The sequence below is a fragment of the Triturus cristatus genome, chromosome 6 (assembly GCF_964204655.1).
Source record: "Triturus cristatus chromosome 6, aTriCri1.1, whole genome shotgun sequence".
Classification (NCBI taxonomy): domain Eukaryota; kingdom Metazoa; phylum Chordata; class Amphibia; order Caudata; family Salamandridae; genus Triturus; species Triturus cristatus.
In genome coordinates this window covers 1,636,094,431-1,636,114,882 of record NC_140589.1, presented here as the reverse complement: position 1 = coordinate 1,636,114,882, position 20,452 = coordinate 1,636,094,431, and the positions used below count along the sequence as shown (strand labels likewise).

The following is a 20,452-nucleotide window of genomic DNA, read 5'->3' as shown; positions in this document are numbered from 1 at the left end:
TGAAGTGTTTCTCTCTAAACTGTTAAACTGTAAGAACCCTGCATAATGAAAAAATGCCAATAAATAGAGTTAAAAAAACAAAACAGGGGCACTGGGTAAAGCTCCAGGAGGGACTCGGATTTAGAAGAGGAGATAGCTGCCAGGAAATGAGAGAACAAAAGGGCCACAAAGCTCCTCACACAAGACTGGACAGGGGCTGCTCCGGTATTCTATTCATGGTTTAAAAAAATTATTTTGCTAGTTGGACGCAGTGGAAATTCAAAATGAAGTTGATAAACAAAAATACGGCTTGTTAGGTATTGCTTTTACATTGTATTAGGATGTGTCATTTTATTTCTTTATAATGATATGTGCATGAGATGAGTTTTCTTATGTTGTAACAACTAGACCAGCAACCAACAAATCGAATGGGGATTAATGGAAGTGGTTAATGTTTCTCTTGCACTGCTTGTACATATTCTCAGTGTAGGGCTTATTCGGTTGTTACACAGGTGGGTAACTTGATAAAGAAATGGAGTAGTATGCTTCTTATAATGAACTTGTCATTGCAGGTCAAACATGGGTATTCAAAAAGAGTCTGGTGCACGCTGGTTGGTAAAACACTGTATTATTTTCGGAGCCCAGAAGACAAGGTATGCCTAGAAAATTGCATGGGTGCTTCAGGGACAATTGTTGGCATGTTTTCTTTACCTTATTATTAAGTCTGGGCCCGCTGCTCCACCAATATAACATTCAGTCAGGTTTTCTCAATATCGATTGTGAATAACCATGAAATACTGTCACACATCTGAATTTCATTAAAGATTATTTGCATATTTATTTGTTTATTCTGAAAACCTGAGTTTTAATATTGTATTCGGTAGAGCGATGTGCTCATTTCTACTTTTTAGTAAAAAAGGTGGATTATCTGCTCATGAGGTAGTTCTTTGTTTTAGCAACACATGTATTAGTGATGGCATTGCGAGTCTGGTATTTTGGTGACTGCACTCTGGTTTGCGGAATTCTGAAGGGATCCTATGTATATTAGGGGTGGGCGGAATTTGCGTAGTCGCGCTACGCAAAGCTTCGCGAAATGGTAAAAAATCTCCAAGAGCACGCAGAAATTCCGCGAACACACGGAATTGCTTGTTCGCAATGCTTTTTTCCTGTTCGCAAACACCGTTTGCTTGCTCACAGGGAAATATCTCGCAAACACACATTTTTAGAATGCGAACAAGCAAAAAATTCCGCGAAGCCGTGGAACATAGAATTTTGGGCAATTCCGTGTTCTCCACGGAACACAAAATTACCCAAATTTCGCAAATTCCGCGAGTGGAACGGAATTTACCGCCCAGGCCTAATGTATATCACATGATAGGCATTTTAAATTGCAGATTCATACTAATCAGGAGTATCTCCTCAGATGAGGAATGTGAATGGCTACTTCCAAAAACTACTTGGTACTTAGTTCGATGTGTCACAAGGTAATTAAGTGTATCATGACGTACCTTATTCATATTTCAATGGACAAGTAACTCCGTCACAACAGTGACGAATATCCCATTTGTCAAAATATAAATCCCGTAGAATATTATGGGATTTATATTTCGATGGACGGAACATCTGTCACCTTTGTGACGGAGTAACCCATATGCCGCAATCTAATTCAGGCCCTTAGTCACTAGCAATCACTTGGACCATAATTTAGTTCATTTTTTTTCCTCTTCCACTATGCCACTTCAAACATGGGCCTGCTATATGCAAATCAGCCTTGTCTAGCTCCAATGGGAACAGTCCAGCCTTAGTCGTCATGCCATTTCTGAATGGGAACAAAAGTACTTTGGCTTAGTTAGCACCTGTAAGTGAGGTATATTTTGATTCCTGTGGTACACTGAACTGAACATTGAGTCCATGTTTGAGCATACCCATCACACTTAGAGAGTCACTAAAGAAAACTTAAAGGTGATGGGTGGAATGTTTGCAAAAGTTTCACCCACTGCGAACTGCTCATTCTGCATTGCATTGTGTCATTTTCCACACCCAGAATTCCACCTCAAACAAAGACCAGCCATATCAGTCATGTCAGCCCTGATCCTGCTCCACTGGGAGCAGTTCAGCCCAACTGCCAGGCCTACTTGGGGTCATATTTACAAGCCCCTTGCGCCGCCTCAACGTCACTTTTTTTGCCACACCAGCGGCGCGGTGTGGTGCTCCATATTTAAAGGCCACGTAAAGCCACCCTGCTTGGCTTTTCATGGCCTTGTAAATACGGCCCCTTTTCAGGCAGCACTTTGTGTGAAAGGGGCGTGCCATGGGTGTTGCCGTGTGTGTTCCCACGCAACGCGAATGGATTCTGCCTCATTTCCAGATTTACAACGTTTCGTAAACCTGGGAATGCGTCAGAATCCTACGCCTTCCCAGGGGAGGCGTAAGGAAGCGCAACGAGGAGGAATACTTTATTTCTCCTCGTTTTTTCCTCTTTCTATGCGTGCTGCATTCTGCAGCACACATAGAAAGAGGAAAACACCTCACATGATTGTTTTTGTGCAGGAAGGTGTCCCTTTATACACAAAAACAATCTCCCCTAAAACGCAGACACCCATGTACCATCGCGCACGGGTGCCTGCGTTGACGCATGCCAACCAATTGTGCCCCAGCACAGGGGAGAGCTCAGGGATGTAAATATGACGCATCCCTGTGCTTTGAGAGTGACGCAGCTTGGCACAGCCAAATGGCTTGCAGTGCCATGCTGCGTCACTTTCATGTAAATAAGGCCATTGGTTTTTTACAGGCCCATTCGTGGGGATGCCCTCAGCATCACTGATGTTTATCACAGATGCGTAAGTACAAGGCACTTAGGGGCAACTGAATAAGGCTGGGAATGTCACAAGAGTCTCCCCCAAGCAGGTGCCTCAAGCCAGTGGGTGGAAGGCCTGCCCCAAGATGTCTGGTCAGGCAGGTCTAACAGGTGGCCGAATTAGAAAATGTAGAGGGTGGGAGAGGATCTGCAAGTAAGAATAGGGCCAGGCCCTGACACCTCTGATGCAGCACTCAGAAGGCACAGAGCCGAGGACCTTCCATATTCTATTTTTTAAGTTCTTTGCCAATGTGCATCAGAAAGGTAACAACATAATGCTCATGTTGTGTTCAATATCGCTGGCAATATTTTCTGAATTAAAGCTTTCTATCAAATGAGGGCCAAATAACTGTTTAAAGAAACACTGGCAGACATGTCATTCTAAAAACTGGTAAATCCATCGTCTGCTTTTATTTTATTATCATTTTACCATAATTTGTTTTAGCAAACTTTGAGCGCCAGTGAAGCATCTCTGCTGATTAATTATAGACTGATATGTGAGAAAGGAGAGTCACTTTCGTTAGTCGTCCATTCATCTCATTTGCATTTGAGGTTTCTTATTTTGCTGTGCATTATAAGTCAGCGAGATAGAGAATATAGAATTCCTTTTGGTGTCATTTGAAGACCGTTGAAAGCAGATTGTCAATTTTGCATCAATACCTTTTGTTTTAGTTAGGCTATGAGTGGAATAAAAATTGACACTTGAGTAAAAGTGTAATAGATGCTTTTAGATGCACTTGTTCGCATCAAGCATACAGCAGTTTTTGCTCCCATCGGCAGTGATCCCGAGTGGTTGTTGCAGTGTGTTCACGCTGTCTCTCAGCTCTCTTCTCTGAGCTCTTGAGTTAAACTTTTCATCAGCTTTGCAGGGATTGGAGTTGGACACCTCTCCTGATTGTGAATGCAATGCTTCCCTTTATCTCCTAATGTAGAGTTTGGCTGATGTGGGGCATCCGTCACAAAGTGGCAGGTTACACCTCTGGCCTATGTGCATTTGCAGTGCATAGAGGCCCTATACATTCAAGATCAAGCGGATGACGGATGACCTACATCCAGTAGACTCTAAATAAGACTATTAATCTAAAAATGTGTAAACCATTCTGAGTCTGTATTTTTGAATAGTTTATTTCGCTTGTCGGGGAGGATATATGAAATTCTATCTACATTGTTTATCAAATGATCCACTGTGTGACTTACAAAAAACTTCAATAACAAAAACAGCAGTGCTTTACAATGCATATAGCTTCCTTTACATAGTTTTGGGGGTTTATTTTCAGTTTCCTTTAGGTCAAATCAAGCTCTGGGAAGGAAAGGTTGAAGAAGTCGACAGGTCTTGTGATTCCGATGAAGATTATGAAGCCAATGGTCGTAGTTTACTATCAACACATTACACTGTTCTCATTCATCCACAAGAGCAAGGACCTACGTACCTTCTCATCGGATCCAAACACGAGAAGGTAAATATTCCTACCCATAAAAAGCCACTAAACGCAATGACAGCTGAGGGATGTAGCTGAAGCGGGCACACGCGTGACCATGTTCTGACCAGAGCTTCAGTGCTTGGCTCAGCTGGCGGTGTATCTGCCCTAACCGCACGCATTTGCATAGGTTAAACCCTGCTACGCCCTTCCGAAGCCTTCGCTAACCATTGCTCGTGCTTTCGCAGTTGTGTAAGGCAGCCTCAGAGCGTCCTCGGTTGCAATCTACACTACTGTTGACTGGGTGCCTGTTGAGTCTGCCACCTTGAGGGTTGATCTCACCTTCTGTTGTTGGCTGCTGATGTGCTTTGGTTCGCCATAGGAACCTGCTTCATTACTGTCGATTTAATTTCTGGTATGTAATAGACAACAGGAGCTTTAGGTTTAGAATGCAGGTCAAAGGAGGTGACTGTGGATTGTGTCACTGCTGGTGAAGTTATTGAGGTAAGCAGTGAGTTAAGGGTTGCATGGTACCTTGCTGTCTTGCTCTTTTATTTTTTTTTACTGAAGATGGTTTCAAAATGCTGGTGTCAGGAATATTAATGGAACAAGCCTCTGAAATTGGTGAGGAGGGATCATATTAGCATTAGATAACACTGCCTTTTTAGTAGTAATGTGTGATATCACTGTCAATATTCCTGGCACATTATTTGCTGCAGTTGAAATGTGTTCTGGCTTGCTTCCTCCTTCTTTCATTTGTACGTAGTGAGTATGTGAGTGAATGCAGGAATATCTGGTCGTGGCACATTAGTTCTGCTTGTGCAGTAGTCTGCCTGAGACATTTACATAAGGAACCAAGAAAGAGATTTTCAACAGGATGCAGAAGAACAAATACAAGGAAAGAAGAGATGTGGAAAAGGATAACGAGAATCCTCTAAGCTTAAAATCCTATTGTGCATCACTCTTATCACGGTACGGAAAAGTGTATTTAGAAACTAATCACGGAGATATTGCTGAAGAGGATCTATAATAATAAACATAAGAGCAATAGTATCTCCTACTCACAAAGTCGATAGTATGGTTCAAGTTGAGAAGTTATCAAGAGGTTACTCAAAATCTACAAATGAATCAACAAAACAATGGATTTCTGTTGAAAGTTTGAAACTTTTAGTTTAAAATACATGAAGTTCAAAGTTTTAGTGAGACACTTTTAGTACAACATTTAATTGCCCATGCAATTTGCACTCACTATGAAAATATTTAGGGTTAGACACATTAAGAGGACAGGTTGCACTTAGTAGATGTCTTGGTCACCATGGATATTGAATCCCTTTATTCTAACATACCGCAAAGAGAGGCCCTCAGAGTTGTGAAGGATTTCATTGAGAACGAGACATCATTACATAATAACACATTTTTGACCCACTGTCTAGAAATTATCCTGGAAGAGAACTTTTTTTAATTCGACGGCAACTTTTATCATCAAGTACAAGGAGTCAGCATGGGTGCCGCCTGTGCACCCTGTGTTGCCTGTTTGTATATGGGAAACTTTGAAGAACGTAACATCTACAATGAACTGGCCCCATTTTACGAAAACATCTGTCATTGGTCACGTTTTATTGACAACATCTTTTTTGTTTGGAGGGGCGACCAAGAGATGCTCAATGAATTCATATCGTGGATTAATCTAGCAGATTCTAATTTAAGATTCACTGCTCAAAATTTTTTTCTTAAACTCGAATTTCTGGATGTTATCGTGGAACATCAAGACCACCAACTAAAAGTGTCACTTTTTACGAAACCTACATCCAGAAATACCCTGTTACACTTTGACAGTTTTCATCCTACTAGCCAAAAGGATAGCATCCCCTTTAGTCAATTTCTACGACTTCGTAGAAATTGTACGTCCATCAAGGATTACCTATATCACTCTGAAATAATGAAGAAAAAATGTATCCAGAGAGGTTATCCTAACAGACTTGTTAGAAATGCCCTCAAAAGAGCCCGTTTCTACAATCACAACACTCTATTTATACCCAAGGAGAGGAAACAAACAGAACAACTGGTTTGTGTCATCACACATAGTTCTATTGACCACAAAATCCGTCAAATAGTGAACTCACAGTGGCACTTACTTAATCTTGATAACCAAACACCCAGGATGCCCAAACCCCTGTTTGCATTCAGAAGGAACAAACATCTGAGCAACCTATTAGTCAGGGCCAACTTATCGAAGCAGTGTAGTTTGGTCCAAAGATCCATTACTGGAGACCTTCCGATACGTGGGCATCACAAATGTGGCACGTGCCATGCTTGCCCTAATGCATTAGTAAGCGAAAACCTAAAGATCAACAATCGGACGATTGATCTACATGAAATGACGAATTGCAGAACTTCCAACTGTGTCTATGTGATCATTTGCCCATGCAACATACCCTATGTTGGAGAAACAGCGAGAGAAGGCAGGATCCGCATAGGGGAACATAAATCAAACATCAGATGTGGCAAACTTACTGCCCCACTAGTAACACACTGGAAGGAAGCCAACCACACCGAAAACGAACTTCGTTGGTCCTAATGGAAAAAATCCGCACACAAAAGGGGCCAGATAGTAATAACATTTGAAAAAAAGCGTGAGGTTTTTTGGATCTTTTTTTTTTGACTCAAAGGAAAATGGTCTCAATGAATCTCTTCAATGGGAAAATGCTATAATTTAAAATCGATTTTTTTGCCTTGATTATCTATGATGATGCATTACATGCCCTAGAGATTGAATGCTTTTAGCTTCTGTATTCATTTTCTGAAAACCTTTACTGAATGTTTCTATTTCTTTTTGCTTTTAACTCATCTCTGTTCATTATTTGTCCCCTTTTTCATTTATATTCATTTATTTCACCGTGTTCTCCTGGATTTTCGGGTTCGCTTGCATATTAATAATGACTACAATCTACTATCCAGCATTTCAATCTCACTGGACCTTTTCAGTTTTTTACGATTGCTCTTTTAAAAATATTCAGGATATTTTTGATTGTTCCCCTTCCCTGGGGCCAGTAATATCCAGATGTTTAAAATCTATCTCCATGTTGTCATTATTAGTGGAACACTGAACCTTTAAATGTCCCTGCTTGTGGTGTCTTCCGACACCGCTTGGGGGCTCGGTTGGGGGTCACAGGCTGACGGGTGATGAGGCCACGTGGGCAATGAAAACGCGGAGCCAGCGAGGCGCTTTTAGCTGGGTTCGCCGCCGCAGCCGGACTGGCGTACGTGCGTCCCTTTCTTTTATTCTTCAAACCCACGTGATCGGACGCGTACGCCCAAGCGTATCGCGTCACGACTCACGATATCACATTCCTCCCCAACAACACAAAAACCAAAACATTTTAGAGACGTTCTACCTTAGCAAATATTCTATCCCCACCTTCTCCATTTTCTATTCAGGCCCAGGATACTGAGTTAAACTAAAACAGTCTTACGTGAAGTGGTCCTTAAGGCGGCAGGACGGCTCGGGATTACTTCGGAGATGGTACCTTGGCGCCTCCCCGGGCGGTGCGCTCTCTGGATCTCCCCTCAGGTCACCACGGGGCTCGCCACCTCTCTGGTCATACAGTTCCGAATGTCCGCCCAGGCTGGGCCTTCCCGATGGCTGTCGAACTTGGGGAACCTCTGTCATCCCAGGCTGGGGGAGGACCGGCTCCTGCGCGGCAACGGTGGGGACTGTTTCGCTCATGGGCCTCTCTACACAGTCCGGATCGCTACTGGGAGCAGCCTGCTCCAGACTTTCGACCAGTGATGGTAGATTGTACCTTTTAAAATACGACACATTCCTGGTTATCCTTTCCCCCCTCCGGGCGGCAGTGACACATGTCCCTCTGACGGTCTCCACTGTCCACGGCTCATTTTCGAACCTCAGTCGAAACTTGCTTCCGAGGGTCCGGTTCTTTATGAGCACCATGTCTCCCGGATTGATGTTCGGGGTCACCGCTCTTCGCCGGGTGTCTGCACATGTGTGGGCGCTCCGTCTCCGGGCATCAATGGCACTGTCCTCGGGGGTTTCTGGTTGCCACTCCGGGTGGTGAGGTATGGTGTCCAGGACCACTCTTCCCATCAGCAGATGCACCGGAGCGACCCCTGTGGTGGTGTGGGGTGTCTGGCGATAGCTCCGAAGGAACTTGCAGATCGCCAATTCCACGGACAGAGATTTGTCATGCGCCTGCGGCCATCGGGGCGTTACTCGCCGATGACGGATCCCCAGACTCTGTAGATATGCGGCAAAGTCCTGCCTCTGGAAGGGGGACCCGTTGTCCGTCTGAATCTCCTTCACTAGCCCATGGGTGGCCATGATCTTCTCAAACTTGGGGATGACCTCGCTTGCACTCAGGGCCGACAGGATCTCCACTTCCGGGTACTTCGAGTGGTCGTCGATCGCCACAAGGGTGTGGCGCCCATCAGGCAGGCTGCCAAAATCCACACTGATTTGAGACCACGGGACTCTCGGCCGCGGCTCCATGATGATGGGCGCGGGCCGCGGGGCTTCCCCAGTGACTTGACATGAGTGGCACGCTCGAACAGTGGTCTCTACGAGGTCATCCATCAGGGGGAACCAGACTTTTGAGCGAAGTCGTGACTTGGTTTTGACAATACCTTGATGTCCCACATGGGCCAGATCTACCATCTGCTGGGTCAGTGATGTCGGAATGACTAGCCTATGCCCCCTCAGTAGACATCCTGCGGTATCCTCGGTGAGTTCATCCCGGACATGGTAGAGGCTGTCCATAATTCGTTGCGCCGTCGCTGTCAACCCTTTCCATTCCTCCCGGGCTCGGTGCCAATTGTTCTGTTGGACGGCCCTCTTGGCCCGCTGCAGGCACTCGTCTTGGCTGGTGACTTGCTGGATGCTGACCATGGAGAGTGGTAGGGGACATGACTGAGCAGTGACGCACCGTACATACTCCTCGGTGTCGGGGGCTTCTTCCATCTCTTGGGGAGTGACCTTCCGAGGGTGGCGTGAGAGGTAATCTGCAGGATTCCGGGATCCTGGTTGGTACTCTATCTTGCAGTTGTAGTTTTGCAACTGCAGCATCCACTTTTCAATTCGTGGTGGAGGTTTTGTTGAAGTTCCAGAGAACAGTGATACCAAAGGCTTGTGGTCGGTGGCGACCACGAACGGCTTCCTGTACACGTACAAGTGGAAATGCCGACAGCCCCAGTGAATGGCGATGGCCTCCTTTTCTATCTGTGAGTACGTTTGCTCTGTCTCTGTTAACTATCTGCTCGCGAAAGCTACCGGGGTCCACTCATCCTGGGGCGTATTCCTTTGCAAGAGAACGGCACCCAGTCCAACCGGACCAGCGTCCACAGCAATGAGCGTGAGCTTTGTGGCCTCTGATAGCGACTTCTTGATTGTTTCGAACTCTTGGACCTGCTCGCTTCCCCATGTCCACGGTGTGGATTCTTTGGTCAGTTCCCTCAAGGGAGCTGTCAGGTTGGCCAAGTCCTGGATGAATCTTCCACAGTAGCTGACCATCCCTAAAAAGCTTCAAACCTCAGTGACATTGGTGGGAGCGGTCGCTTCTTTGATGTCCCTCACCTTCTCGGGATCTGGGTTCACCCCTTCCGCCGAAAAAGTGTACCCAAAGAACTGCAGTTTCTCACACAGGAACTCACACTTCTCTCGATGCAGTGTTAGGCCAGCTTCCCGGATCCGGCGCAATACTTGGAGCAGACGCTCATTATGTTCTGGGACCGTCTTCGCGTGAACCATAATGTCGTCACTGATATTGATCGCTCCTGGAATTCCGGCGATGAGCTCTTGTATCACATTCTGGAACACCTTGGCGGCGCTTGACACTCCAAAACTCAGGTCGAGTGTACCGCCTGAGCCCCACGTGGCTGGAGAATGTCGTGATATTTCGGGAAGCTTCGTCCAAGACTAGTTGATGGTACCCTGATCTGAGGTCTAGTTTCGAAAACCACCGAGCACCAACCATCTCCCCGATCAGGTCGTCAATGGTGGGAGTGATGTGTCGCTCCCTCTTGATTGCAACGTTGGGGAGTCGCATGTCGACGCATATTCGGACTGCGCCTGGCTGCTTGGGTTTCCTGGCAACCACAATGGGGGATACCCATGGTGTGGGTCCTGACACCTTCTCGATTATCCCGGCCGCTTCGAGTTTCTTGAGCTCTTCCTCTACCAGCGGCCTGAGATGGAACGCTATCCGCCGGTGTCGGAGGGCGACCGGTTGGACTGTCGGGTCTATGTGGAGGTGGATTTCCTTTCCTCGAAACTTGCCAATCCCTTGGAACACCTCTTGAAACTCACTCAAAAGGTTTTGCATGGACTCGTGATGCACCCCGAATGCAAATGTCACTACTCCCAACTCTTCTGCCGCTCGGCATCCCAGGAGCATGCCCTGGCCATCCTCGGTGACGTAGATGTTGGTGGTGACCGACTGAGTTCCATGTGAGATGACTGTCCGGAAGTGTCCCCGCACTCTCAGCGGTGTTTCTTGGCCATATGCAAACACTGTTATTGTTGACGGACGCAGGGCCGGTCTCGGGTGCATCGTGCTGTGCAACGCAGCGGCCATGATGTTGATGCTAGCTCCGGTATCCACCACTGCCGTCATGTCTTCCGCCCCTTCTCGGACGTTGCATTGTGGCAGACGCCTTGTCTTGCGCGTGGTGGTGCCTATCATGTGGATTCTGTGCACCACCCTCTCCTCTTCGTCATCATCATCCATGTCGCTAGCTGCCGACTCTCCATCTTTGACCACGTTCACCACCGGGCGGGGCTTGTGGTACCACCTCTTCGACCGACACACCTTCTCGAAATGATTGAAACGCCTGCACCCGGAGCACTTCTTCCCTCTTGCTGGACACTCCGCCGCGGCAGCATGTGGCGGTCCCCCGCAGTATCCGCACGACTTTGGCTGCTCTGTGGCGGGGGCTCTTGCCCCTTTCTTGTCCCATTTCTGCTTAGGCCTGGCCGACACCGCATTAACCGGTTCAACTTTCACTGGCACTTGAAGCGCAGCCTCCATGTGCGCCGCTAGCGCCTTCGACAGTTCTTTGGTGCGACCCATCGTCAATATTTCCGCCAACGGCTTGCCCGATTCCTCCAGTATCCGCTCTCTCAGTTTGGTTGACGCGCATCCCTGGATAATTTGACCTCTAATCTCTTTGGTTTCGTCTCTGAACCCACACGTGGCCGCTAGATTGTTTAGGCGGGCATGGAACCTATCCAGCGACTCTTCCGGCAGTTGGCGCGCTTGTCGAAATATGAATCGCTCGTAGTCGCGGTTAGCCATGGGTTCAAAGTGTTCATTCAGGGCAGCTATTGGGGTCACGTGCGTTTTGGGCGTGGCTTCTGCGAGCGTCTTGACAATGTTGTGAATATCCTTCCCCCCTAGGTGAATGATCATTGCACGTTTTTGGTCTCGGTGGACTTTAGTGGCCTCAAAGAATATGCGTAGCCTGTCGTCCCAGTCTTTCCATCTGGCTGCCACTGCGGACGGTGACCCCTCCACTGTGAATGGTTCAATTGGGGGTATGTTCGTCATGGCTAGCACGTGTTGATCCTGCCAGGCGAGACCTGCCAATCACTTGGGTGGCTCTTCCTTCTTCACCCCCCGTTTCACCAGTGTGCTCAGCCTGGCTGCCCACAGCAGGAGACCTCAGGGGTGTGCTCCTCGCGTGAGCAGGTGATGCGTCCCCTCCCTGGGGTATCAAACAGGGTATCAAACACTCTCCCACTGGTACTCATGGTTAGCCTGGGCAGGGCTGCTTATGTGCTCCTCTCACCACGTGCCCCCTCCGATGCCTTGCACAGCATACACGAGGCTCAGGTGCCAGACTCCCCTTGGGGCCTCAGAATACAGGCTTTCGTTTCCTCTACAGCGCACCGGCTCCTCCAGTAACCTGGGCCACGTGGTGCACACGATCGGCGCTGGCGCAGCCAGTACACGCCCCCCTCCGGAGCGCCGAGACTGACACCGGAGGTAGAAGAGGTCGAGGGTCAGACCGTGCAGGGGCACGAGCGCTGCGAAGGACGAACCTCGCGCAGCCGCCACACCCGCGCGGAAGCCACGAGCGAAGGCACGCCCACCCTCGTTGCCAGCTTTGTGGTGTCTTCCGACACCACTTGGGGGCTCGGTTGGGGGTCACAGGCCGACGGGAGATGAGGCCACGTGGGCAATGAAAACGCAGAGCCAGCGAGGTGCTTTTAGCTGGGTTCACCGCCGCAGCCGGACTGGCGTACGTGCGTGCGTCCCTTTCTTTTATTCTTCAAACCCACGTGATCGGACGCGTACGCCCAAGTGTATCGCGTCACGACTCACGATATCACACCTGCTCACTCGGCTGTTCATAGTCTCCTCCTTTGAACTTCACTATGATTCGTCCAAACACTGTGGACCACTCATCAGATTAGATTTAAACCACCGGCTTTTCCCGCGTTTTCCATCCCCAAATTTCCTGCGGGCATTCGCGGATTACCGTTTTTGTCGGATCGATGCTCTGACTCCAAATATCCTGACCTCTTGGTGAGTTCGTTAAACTAATCTTTGTTACCCAGAATGGCCCTCCTTTTATTGTTTATGAACTTTAATGCAGTTTCCTGTTTCTTTGAGGAGTATTTAAATTGGTTATACCGACTGGCTTTACTATCGGATGGTCTCTCTATCACTCTAACATCAAAGATCTAGAATTACAGGCCACCGCTAAATACAAGGTAGCCTCATTTATTATTCTTTTGGGTTGCATGGTTCTAAATGGTTTAATGTAAATTTTTTGGAACCTCCATTCTATTGAGCTTTTAATTTTCATGTTTTTGTAGGCACCAGCTGTGTTCGACGTTTCTCTTTAACAGTCCTGCCTCACGTCGATCCATTACCTGGAAGGCCGTTCTCTGCTCGTTTCTAGGTAGATCACCATGACTTTTTACGTATCTCTGACCAGCGAGTCGAGCACTTCACCATCTATATATTTACGTCTATGCGGCGATTAGCTTTTTTATTTTAAGATTTGACTCGGTGTTCAGCTTCCTCTAGTGCCTACTATATCGGCGCTCCATTGCCTGTATACTTTTAATCGTGCTACAAATAGCCTAATCAGTACCAGGATTCTTACAAAATTTGGGAAACATCGCCAGTGTGCTCTTATGATAGTGACCCTATTATCGATTTGGAAATCATTTTCGAACAACGCTTTCGTCCATTCCATCACGAAAACTTACATTAAAATTCATCTGTTCGGGCTCTTAGTATATTCGAGTTTGATTTACGTTTTTCGTCTCCTTTCCCAGGTAAGCGACGCCACCTAGTGGATGAAGCCTCAACTCTAATTCATGAGGTTTATATTAAATACTTTTGTCTCCGATTGCCCTTCATAATTACACCAATACAGGTAAGCAATTCAAAGGCTCTTCATTGCCCCATGCCTTTACACCATCAGACAGTATTTCTATTTAGGCTGACATTTAGATTGGCTTCTTTTCATTTACTGCAGATCATTCCATTGAACCTTTTACCCAGCTTTAACCACCCCAGCAGATGAATATATCCTGTTCGGTCTTTCCTTATTTGCCAGGCAAGTAACCGATATAGGGGCACATGCATCAACAATGCCATTTGCGATTCCTTATTAGCGAAAAATAAGGAATCGCTAATAAGGAATAGCAAAAGGCTATGCATGTAGGAATCGCTATTCAAATAGCGATTCCTTAACTTTCCTTAATTGCGACTAGTAAATTGCGAGTAGCAATTAAGGAATGCTGTCCCAATCATTCCTATGGGCCTCCAGGCCCTTAGGAATGAATTGGAGATTGCATGAGCAAATTGCGAGTACCAGTAGGTTCTCTCAAATTGCTCATGCAATTTCAAGGGTGCAAGGGTGTCAAAATGACACCCTATTGCACCCCTGAAATTGATATGTGCACATATGTTGCACACACACATGCTCTAAGGGCATGTGTGTGCGCAACATGAAACTTTGAAAAATGCACAAAAGTGCATTTTTCAAACTTTTAGCAAATTACCATGCAGTTCATCTTCATGGTAATTTGCTCCCCCTATTAGCGAATTCGCTAATTTTTTAACTTTAATGCATTGCATTTAAGGAATCTCAATTTGGGATTCCTTAAATGCAATCGCAATTTAAGGAATCGCTATTTAAGGATTCCTTAAATAGCGATTTTTGTATTTGGGTTGATGCATTGGGATTAGGTTTTATTTTCTCGCTAACGGGTGTTATTAGCGATTCAGTATTTTACCGACTGGATTTTGGCTTGATGCATGAGGCTGATAGTCTCTGTTCCACCCAGGAGATCTTCAGAATGAAGAGAATTTGACTATTACGATATTTGAATTGTAGTCCTTGCCCCGATTTAGACTACCTTAGAAATATGTGCTGTCTTTATCAATCCTATTTAACCTTTTTGTTTCTGTTATCATTATACACTGATGGTGGATTAGATTCTTTCTCACCTTATTTCTTTATTCCTTTGTAACTCCTTTGTTCTCTATTTATTAATGCGTGCTTAGTTATTTTATTAGTTTTTTTTGTTTCTTTATCATTCCTCTCCACCAGCTAGACCATGTGCCATGCCAACATACAGCAATGTGTAATTTATATGTGAAATAATTCATATATAAGAAACTATAAATCTTTTTAACATATATTCTCTCACTACTTTATAGACCCCCATGGACTCCTGTTCTGATTTCACAGCTACGCCCTGAAGAAGGTGACACCCTGAGTTTGGGGGTGGCAACACCGAAACGCGCGTCATAGTGTCTGGGAAATAAAAGCCCCTGTCCCCTATGCATTTCATTGTTTGAATTAAGTATTAGATATCCACATTGACCTCCTCTTTTACCCATTTATTCTAGTTTTTTTGTAACCCTTGATGTCAGCACGCCCCAATGGTGGATCATCAATCAGAAATCTAATTGATTGATGAAAGGATATATATAGATAAACTTCAGAAAAAAGTTCCTGTTATGTTGCATTTGTATAGGGAATTGATACTAATTTCATGTATCATGTTTGATGAAAGTGAAATGTGTTTCCGCAGTTAGAATGGGTTATGTGAGTGTTAGTGTGTATGAATGAATGGTATGCAAGGTAGTTCATGGGGATTTTTCATTTTTGAGGATTAATCTCATTTTGTTGTATATATTTTAAGATGATAATAGTAAAACCAAAATAAAATGTATTTATTAAAGAACTATCCTCTCTTTCTGGATTTGAGCACATGGTATAGCTGGAACAATATATCAGACGACTTAATTGCGTTTCTTTGAAAACAGATAGGTAGTGCAGATTTGTTCTTTCATACTCTTGATTTTTCCCCCCATTGCTCTACCTATATCGTCTTAGCGGTACCCCCTTATTTTAGTGGTTGCACTTAGTAGATGCACATTGTGCGCCCACATTTTTTTGTGGCCTACCTGTAATTTTGTGGTGTGACTGATGCACCAATTAGTCTCATTGCAAAATTGAATGTTAATTAGGCCGGTTGCTATTTGTGTCCCCCTGCGATTGACCATGGATGGTGAAAGGCAAGGAACAGCAAACCGCTGTTCCTAAGTTTGCATTCCCAAAAGAGATTTTTTAAAATTTAAAGCAGACTGTGTACTGTAAATAAATAGGTGCTGCTTTAAAAAAGTGTGTACATTTGGGAACACATCGGGGAGAGCAGGTAGTGGTTCTCTGGATCACTGACTACTCCCTTGGCGTCTGCCTCCCAGGAATTAGAAAGCCAGCTCCTTCAGGGATCACAGTTGTCACAGGTAGGAGAATGGTTGTGTGCTAGAAGTTACAGATGGAATAGGAAGAAACGTTGTCCTATATGAGAGTTAGACATCACAGTAGTGAAAAGTTAATGTAGGAGGTTTTCACTTCCAGGATGTGTCGTAGAAGCACATCTCCAAATGTGTAAGTACAGTGCACCCTGCCCTATGGGCTGTTTAGAGCCTACCCTAGGCGTGACTTATATGTATTAAAAAGGGAAGTTTAGGCCTGGAAAAGGTTTTTTTTGACAGGTTGAAATGGTAATGTAAAAAGGCCCACACAGCCCTGAATTGGACATAATTAGAACACTACTTAAGTTGGTGGCGCAAGATGTGCTGCCGGCATACTGGTAGCACTTAATTTACATGCCGTGGGTATAGGCAGTACCACCTTACTATGGTCTTACCAGTAAATTAAATGTGCCAGTTGGGAGGGAGCCAATGTTACCATATTTCAGGGAGAGAGCACAAGCACTTTAGCACTGGTTAGCAGTGGTAAAGTGTGCAGAATCCTAGGACCAGAAAAACAAAGTCAGCAAAGACAAGAGGATTGAAGACAAAATGTTGGGGAAAACCACGCCAAGGATGACGGGTCCAACAGTTAATAAATAAAAAAAAGGGGGAAGGAACAAGCGTGGTTGTAGGCATAGTGAGCTTTGACAAATAATAAACTTGGATATTAAATATAGTTCATACTTTTAACCCCTTCGCTGCTAGGCCTTTTCCCCCCCCGTGCTAAGCCTTTTTTTGGCTATTTGGGGTAGTTCGAGCTTGGGGCCCTGTAATTTTGTGACCACATAAGGTATCCACACCAAATTTGCATCATATTCTACCAATATCATGGAGATTCTAAAGGTACCCAGGGTTTGTGGATTGCCCTGGAGGGGACCCAGAAATTAGCCAAAATACAGTTAAACTTTTATTTGGGGGGGGGGGGGGAAATGGGAAACAAGTGCTGCAAATAAAAGCGTTTTTTATTTTTTTTCTCCCTGCAAATGGTATCAACAAAGGGTTTGTGGGGCTGAAATCACAATTTTTCCAGCTTTCAGGGACTGACAGACTTTTGTCAAAACCAACATTTTTTTACACAGTTTTTACATTTTACTAGGACATAGCCTATTTTTGCTATTTTTTGTGCTTTCAACCTTCTTCCAGTTAATGGAAGGAATAGGCATAAAAGCAATAATGAATCCTGGAAAGCTATACAGTTTAGAAAAGTAGACAACATTCTGAATTCAGCTAGGGGTCATTTGTGTAGATCCTTCAAGGTTTCTTTATAGAAACTAACAATTGAAAATGGGAAAAATTGAAAATGAGTTGAAAAAAACAGCCATTTGTTCCAACGTTTTCACCTGTAACTTCTTTTAATTATGACAGATGATTGAAAGCAATATACCGTTACATCCGCTGGACCTTTCTGGTTGTGGGGATATATAGGACTTGTAGGTTCACCAAGAACCCGACGAACCCAGAGCCAATAACTGAGCAGCGTCTTGCAATGTTTTTTTATTATGTACCGGTGTATATATAGTAAACTCGTGATGAAAGACACCTTTGTATTTTTGAAATTGGAACAAAATATAGAGTTTAGAAACAGTAGCTATTTGCACATTTACGAAATTGTGAGTACACATGCTAGCATGAGAATTATAGCACATTTTTCAAAGTGACTTCTTTTTGACACAGTGGTGCCGATTCCGGGTTGGAAAGCACTCCGACCCAGCCGGATCCGGAGTGTTTTCCAATTGAGCCGGAGTCCTGCAGTCCGACCGAGTGAGTACGATGCGGCCGTATGCTGCCAGACTCGGTTCGGTCGGACTCCCATAGAAGCCAATGGGAGCCGGTTGTACGACTCGTACATGGGCTCCCATTGACTGAATGGGTATGACTCGCGCAAGGGTGCCCCCTACAGTGGGTACGCATCGGTGCCATCTGCACCGTACATGCCTGTGTTGGGGGAACCCTTGTGTCTCCCCCTGTGTCCGAGTCGTAGGGCTGCGGGTGACAGGGGGTCCGACGCGGACCCCCATAGGCAACCACACAGACGTTTTGCGAGCCGGACTCTCTGGCTCACACAGGCTGTCCGACGCGTGCATTGTAATGGCTCGGTCATAAATCGCATTCATTGCACGCCACGGTTAGCTTCCGACCGAGACGTATGGAGCGGTTCAGACCCGGGAACGACTCGGTCGGTGAATTTCACGTAGCTCGCATCGTACTTGCTCACTTGTACAGCTGTACGAGTCGGGCGAAAAACACGCGTACGGCTCACAGTTTTTCCGGCCGGATCACGTTCGGTGTCCTTCCGACCCGGATCGGAATCGGCCCCATTGTCTTTCATTTGGAAGGCAGAAATGCATTGAAAGTCAATAGGTAATAACAGTTGCTCTACAATTCTCTGTTACCCTAAGTCTCCTGATAAAAATGGTACTTCACTTGTGTGGATAGGCCTAGGGCCCGCGACAGGAAACGGCTCAAAACGCAACGTGGACACACTTCATTTTTACAGTGAAAACTGACCCTTTTTTTGCAAAGTGCCTAGCTGTAGTTTTGAACCCTAGCTCTGCCGGCACCTAGGGAAACATAGCAAACCTATACATTTTTGAAAAGTAGACACCCAGGGGAAACCGGGATGGGGTGACTTGTCTGGCTCACACCAGGTTTTCTTACCCAGAATCCCTTTCAAACCTCAAACTTTGTAAAATCAAAAACAAATTTTCCTCACGTTTCTGTGATAGAAAGTTTTGGAATGTGCGTGGATCCACAAAATTCCACCCACCCCTCATTCCCCAAAGTCTCCCGAGAAACATAGTGCCTCACTTGGGTGGGTAGGCCTAGTGCCCACAACAGAAAACGTTCCAAAACGCAACGTGAATACATCACATTTTCACAGTGAACATTGACACTTTTTTGCAGAAGTGCCTAGCTGTAGATTTTGAACCCTAGCTCTGTCGGTACCTAGGGAAACCTACCAAACTTATAGATGTTTTAAAACTAGACACACAGGGGAATCAATGATGGGGTGACTTGTGTTGTTCTCACCAGGTTCTGTTATCCAGAATCCCTTGCAAACCTCAAACTTTGTAAAATAAAAACATTTTCTTCACATTTCTGTGGTGCAAAGTTCTGAAATCTGCATGGATCCCCACAATTCCACCCACCCCGCATTCCTCAGTCTTCAGAGAAACATGGTAACTCACTTGTGTGAGTAGGCCTAGTGCCCCCGACAGGAAACGGCCCAAAAGGCAACGTGGGCACACCACATTTTCACTGTGAAAACTGACCCTTTTTTTGCAAAGTGCCTAGCTGTAGATTTTGAACCCTAGCTCTGCCGGCACTTAGGGAAACCTAGCAAACCTATACATTTTTAAAACTAGACACAGAGGGAAATCCAGGATGGCATGACTTGTCTGGCTCTCACCAGGTTCTGTTAACCAGAATCCCTGGCAAACCTCAAACTTTGTAACAAAAAAAACTCATTTTTCTCACATTTCTGTGATGGAAAGTTCTGGAATCTGCGTGGATCCACAAAATTCCACCCACCCCGCATTCCCCAAAGTCTAATGAGAAAAATGTTACCTCACTTGTGTGGGTAGACCTAGTGCCCGCGACAGGAAACGGCCCAAAATGCAAAGTGGACACACCAAATTTTAACAGTGAAAACCTACCCTTTTTTGCAAAGTGTCTAGCTGTAGATTTTGAATCCTAACTCTGCCAGCACCTAGCGAAACTTAGGAAACCTATACATTTTTTAAAACTAGACACCCATGGGCATCCAGGATGGGGTGCTTGTCTGGCTCTAACCAGGTTCTGTTACCCAGACTTCCTTGCAAACCTCAAACTTTGTAAAAATAAAAACCAGATTGTCCTCACATTTCTGTGGTGGAAAGTTCTGGAATCTGTGTAGATCCACAAATTTTGTACCACCCAGCGTTCCCCAGGTCTCCCAATAAAAATGGTACCTCACTCGTGTGGGTGGGTCAAGTACCCTCGCCAAGTACCCTCGACAGGCAAGAGCCCAAAACGTATTGAGGGGACATCAAAATTACTTATCACAAAACAGCCTGGTTTTGCAAGGGGCTTCACCTGGGTTTTTGGCCCCAGGCTCGGCTCCTACCCTTGGAAACCTACAAAACCCACAGATTTCTGAAAACTAGACACCCGGGGGAGTGCAGCGAGGTATGGCTTGCATGGACCCCCTAACCTCCCAGCATGACAATTTCTGCTTGTTATAGAAGACTGGTGCACCAGGTATTAACTTATGTGCATGTGCTTCTTTTGCTTCAGAAGATGGGCTATCTGTAAAGTTTCTGCCACAGTCTGATGACTGCCACCTTCAGATCTTGGTTATTTTAAGTGAATAGTGTATTTTTTGCTTTTTTTGTACAAAACCAGAGACTTTATAGAAA

General features: G+C 45.5%; 1 protein-coding gene across 2 annotated transcripts in view; it reads left to right on the top strand.

Annotated features, from left to right (window-relative positions):
- PLEKHH2 (pleckstrin homology, MyTH4 and FERM domain containing H2) overlaps positions 1–20,452 on the top strand; it is a 626,603-nt gene that overhangs the window by 403,713 nt on the left and 202,438 nt on the right. For both annotated transcript variants that reach the window (XM_085612785.1, XM_085612786.1), the window contains exons 15-16: positions 552–632; positions 4,114–4,293. In XM_085612785.1, coding sequence (XP_085468911.1) covers positions 552–632; positions 4,114–4,293 — 261 coding nt within the window. The remainder of the gene's footprint in view (positions 1–551; positions 633–4,113; positions 4,294–20,452) is intronic.